This window comes from Acanthisitta chloris, unplaced genomic scaffold (genome assembly GCF_000695815.1).
Source record: "Acanthisitta chloris isolate BGI_N310 unplaced genomic scaffold, ASM69581v1 scaffold4453, whole genome shotgun sequence".
Taxonomy (NCBI): Eukaryota; Metazoa; Chordata; class Aves; order Passeriformes; family Acanthisittidae; genus Acanthisitta; species Acanthisitta chloris.
This window is the reverse complement of record NW_008663269.1, coordinates 27470-32333: the sequence shown is the minus strand read 5'-3', so window position 1 is coordinate 32333 and position 4864 is coordinate 27470. Positions and strand designations below refer to the sequence as shown.

Genomic DNA, 4864 nt, shown 5'->3' with positions numbered 1-4864 from the left:
AAGTGAAAGAAACTTCAATATTCACACAAATGTCTTCTTCATGCAATAAATGAGCATGAGACTTATTTTTTTAAAACATAAACTGTAAATTCTGCATCAACAAGTGCCTGTAAGTGTCCATAAACATAGTTCTGACAATTATTTCATTTCTCTAATAAGGGGGGGGTGGGCTGTGAGCCAATAACACCCTGGAGAGAGAGCAAATAGGATTGTTAATATTACCTCCTGTATCTGTTGTCCTTTAGAAAAGGATGAAACCAGTGTTTTCAAACTCGTGTTTGCTAAGCCATATGCCACAGTCTTGCTGATGTTCTTCATCTTGAAAATAGAAATGTCATATTTTGACAGGGTGCACTGAGTGCTGGGATCCTTGTCACAGGAGTGCATGGAGGAGTAGGCAGAGTCTGCACTGCCCTTCTGCTCCGTGGGCAGGGGGAGGCTCCTGGTTAAGCAGCACCAGGTCAGTCGTGGCTCAGCACTGAGGGAAGGGAATGTGCTCTTCATGCCTGACACCATTAAACTGCCAGAGCAGCAGGTCTGATTATTGCAGGACAGCACTGGGAATTCTTTACAGTGAGTGGTGAGAGTGTGGCAATAAAAAGTGCCAAAAGAACGGCAGAAATAAGTGGGGTTGTCTGGGGAGCTCTGAGAGTGCTGCACATCCTGCAGTGCTGGTGACACATCCTTAGGGATGCAGGGACTTCCCCCTCTGTCCCAGCCCATGACTGTGGGCTCTGCAGCCTTGCTAGAAGCTGATGTCCTTATCAAAGAGTCACCTCCTGAGCAAAGATGATGGAAAACCTTTCTCTCTTCTTTGATGTCAGCTGATATGAAAAAGCCACTTGTATACACAGAAGTGAAGCATATTTTCTTCTTTGGAGTCTGTGTCGAACAAGTAGTTATGCTCATCCACTTCTCTGCTGTTTGCCTTTGATAATTCAGTTTATTTTTGTTCTGTTTGTTTTTCCAGTCATCTCTTGCTGGCTCCTGCTGCCTGAAGTTTTGGTTATAACAGGTGTTATCTGATGTGGTTAAGATATTTGTTGTTTCTGATTTGAGTGTTGAACAAAATCCTGGAGTTTTCCAGTTTGTGTGTACATTCCACCGAAGTTCTCCTTTGCCAGCCTTTTGTCTCACTTCAAGTTTTAAAGGGGACCAAACCACATCACTTGAATGAGAACAGAGTGATCCAGTGCTGGAAGGGAAGGGAGGGTTGGTTAAGGTGTCTGTCACAGGTGTGCAAGGTGTGACCTGTTCAGATCTAAGCAAAAGTGACAAATTTGAGGCTCTCTTGCCCTTTGGCAATTTAAGAATATATTTTGGAGAAAAGGCATTTTGTTGTGGGACAGGAGTTAAATGTCCAGATTGCAGATGATGAGTTTCAGAAGACACATCCACAGCATTTTCATTGAAAAGTGGCACATTTGCTCCTGTTTTCTCAGAACATGTTTTGTCATCTCTATCTGTTGCACTTTGCAAGGCAAGAGAGTTGCAATCCCTTCCCCTTAATTCAGGCTCTGAAGGTTTTGAGGCACCTGCTGAGTGTGGAAGAAGGTGAATGTCACTATAATGAAGAGGTTTTGTGGGGAGTTTGATTGTTTTCATATAATCCACATTCTCAGGACCTCCAGTGGATTCATTAATTCCTGTGCTCAATTTTTGCTCCTCTGCTTCCCTGCAGAATTTCAGTGGAGCTGTGGAAAGACACTGAGTGCCAGAGCAATGAACTCTCTCAGCTTCACTTGCTGTGTTGGCTCCACTACCAGGAGTCGGGCAGGGCATTGAAATCAGGTTTTGTATCTTCTCCGCTTCGAATTTCAGCTTTTTTCTTTCTGATGGTAGACTCTGGGATTTCCCTGTGCTTTCTCTGCTGTTGCAATGGACCCATGGGGGTGTCACACCATGCTGGCCACTCTCCTTAGTCCTCTGATGGTTTCTGTAATGGTGTGAAGTGCTTATACAATCTAATTCCAATTTACTGGATTCTTTCCCAGGGCTTGGTTTCTCCCAGTTGCTACTCTGTACTGGCAAGCAATCATCATTCCTTCTGGTACTGCTCAGCTGACACTCAGGATTTTGAAGCCTGAGCTCACAACTGCTCGGAGCTAGCGATGTGCTGCTGCCAGCTGTGTGTTTGTCTGTGTCACTGCCACTGAGGTCTCGGGAAGTTTTGCTCATTACAGGCTGTGCACTGGTGTCTATGGACTGTGATGTCTCCATTAGGCAGGTCACACCGTCTGCAGTTTCCTCAGAGGACACATTCTGTGGAACATGCTTGCCATGAGTACAGGTTCCTGATTTACCAGTGTTTAAAGCTGCTGTCACAAGGGAGGGATGACTGTCACTTGCAGAGCTCCTGCCATCTCTTTCCTCAGTAATTTCAGTGCTGCTGCCTGACTCCTTTGAATCAGGAGTGAAGCTTGTAATATCTGTAATCTTATTCCCCCTTTGTTTCATTTTCTTGGCATTTTGACTGCTTTTCATTTTTTGGTAGATTTTCTTAAATGTTTCATCTCCATACATTTGCCATTTGTCTTGAGAGAACATCTTTAACTTCCTTTGATTGTGTTTCTTATTTTTAGCAGGGATTATTTCTCCAGCCCCAAGCTTTTTACTCCCTTGCAACTCCTCTGGTGGAGGAGGATGATCAACCACATTACTTAGAGGCAAATCATCCACTGCTGTTTGTCTGACTAGAGCTCTGTGATGGCTATTAGGAAAATTCACTGAATTTGCAGCAAGATTGTTGCTAGGCAGCAAACCAGCAGTGCCTGTATTTACAGACTGCTTAGTAAGAGAAAGTGGTTTAGAGCAACCTGGTTTGTCATGCACCATCCTTGCTCCCTCCATAAAGGGCAAGGAATTGCTCCGTGTAACAGGCACAGTGTCGATCGTGGTGGAGAACTGGGTGGGAACTGAATGGAAAAACATTGGCTTGCATTTCTCCAGGGGTGCAAAGGTAGATTTTGCTGAGCAAAGGGAAAGATTCTTTTTCCTATTTACATCACAAGTCCTGATATCAAAATGGAAAGAGTCTTTGTATGTATAAGGCATTGGCAGGTCAATGCTTCCCTGTTTAGAAAGGACAGTTTTTCGGGGCCTGACGTTGTCTAACTGGGTATCATCCACCACGCTCTTGTTGTGAGAAATAAGTTTGGAAATGTGTTCTTCCAGCCTCTTTTTCTCCAGCATCAAGGCTGTAGCCTTCTCAGCTGCCTCTGGCTTTGCAGTGCCTCCAGAGACACACCTTGGGCTGCTGAAGGCAGCCTCATTTTCCAGCTCTGTGCTGTGCTCAGAGAGGCTGTGCAAGGGGCTGCTCGATGCCAACTGCTGCTCTGTGCTGTCAGAGCGGGACAGGTACCCCGAGTCAGTGCTCTCACACTTCTTCAGCTTGCAGTCCAATGGCTTGTAATCCCACTGTTTCTCAGAAGAGGTTGCTTGCTGCCTTTGCAACTGGATGTGCTTGTTGGCAGTTGGAGCTCTTTGCTCCTGCATCTTCTTCCTCTGACAGGGACCATTTGGCAAAGCTCCTGGAGATGATAAGCTTTGAGGTTCTCTTTCAAGAACCCCCTGATTAACCTTTGAACTGAAGGACTGATTTGTTGTGTCTTGATTTTCTGAAGCAGCTGATGAAGTGCTTGTTGCTGAGAGTGAAAGCTCATGGTGTCTCTCGGTGTCTGTGGCAGCACTGGTCTCTGAACTCGGTTGTTTCAGCTCTATCCCCTTGTCTTCACTGGTGCTCCTCAGTAGTTTGCTGCCTTGGTGTGAGGTGGTGCTCTCTGTTGATCTCTCATTTTGCTCTGATGCACCACTGGTGTCAGAGTCTGAGGGCAGCCTGGTGTTGTTGACATGTGTTTGAGTCCTCCTGTGTTTATACAGGTTGCTCTGAGTTTTGAATGCAATCCCACAAGTGGTGCATGGAAAGGGTCTCTCCCCTGTGTGAGAGCGAATGTGCTTCTCAAGGACACTTGGCTTCAAACAATCTCGTCCACAGTGTTTGCAGATGTATTTCCCAGCTTTTTTTGATTTTCCTGGGCTTCCAAGACATGCATTTACACAAGAAGTCGGTGATGATAAAACTGGTAAAGTGCTGACTATGTTCAATGTTAGACTTTGCCCAAGTTGTTTGGGAAAAACTGACTGAGGCTGATCTGTGCCTTCTGGAGGAACGAGTGGGCTCAGGATGAGAGGGATGTTGGTGCTGTCGAGGTGTACACAGCTCCTGCTGGTCACTAAGTGCCCCTGTGGCTGAAAGCATCCTGCCTGGACAGGCTGGTACAGAGGGATGGTGAGGGCTTTGAGATACACAGGCTGGGACAGTGCCTGCTCCCGGGGAGGAACCACACTGCCTTGGCTGGGATCTGGAGAACCCTGTGAGGGCTGGAGAGAAGAGGCTGGAACAGGCTGATCTGCTGGTGCAGCTGTAAATCCAGACTGCTTCTGTGCCTCCATCCCAACAGCTGTCTGCCATGTGCTCATGGATCTGCGAGGGAGGGAAAACTAGACATGTAGGAATCCGCAGACAGCAAATAAAATAGACACTTTCCACTGCTGGATTGGGAAATTCAGCAATTAAGGCTGTCACAGATCTTAGATACAGGCATTATACAAACAATAATTCGTTCATTTTCCAATTCAGTTGATTAATCTTTCATTTCTTATCTAGGACTTAAAGTTCAGTACGGTGTAAAGAACACTGAACACTGCACATACAACTGCTCTTACAAGCTGCAATCAGTGCCCAAAGCATTAGAAATAAATCTGAGGTTCAAGATTTGCAAATGGAATTGCTCTAAGCACGCCAGAAATAATGCAACTTTAATCTTCTATTCCAATCTAATATTCCCATTAAATATTTGCTTTC

The 4864-nt window shown here is 45.6% G+C and overlaps 1 protein-coding gene across 1 annotated transcript in view; it reads right to left on the bottom strand.

Annotated features, from left to right (window-relative positions):
• ZNF831 (zinc finger protein 831) overlaps window positions 1–4452 on the bottom strand; it is an 8934-nt gene extending 4482 nt beyond the window's left edge. Inside the window, exon 1 of the mRNA XM_009070932.1 lies at window positions 223–4452. Coding sequence (XP_009069180.1) covers window positions 223–4452 — 4230 coding nt within the window. The remainder of the gene's footprint in view (window positions 1–222) is intronic.
• Between the last annotated feature and the right edge of the window lie 412 nt (window positions 4453–4864).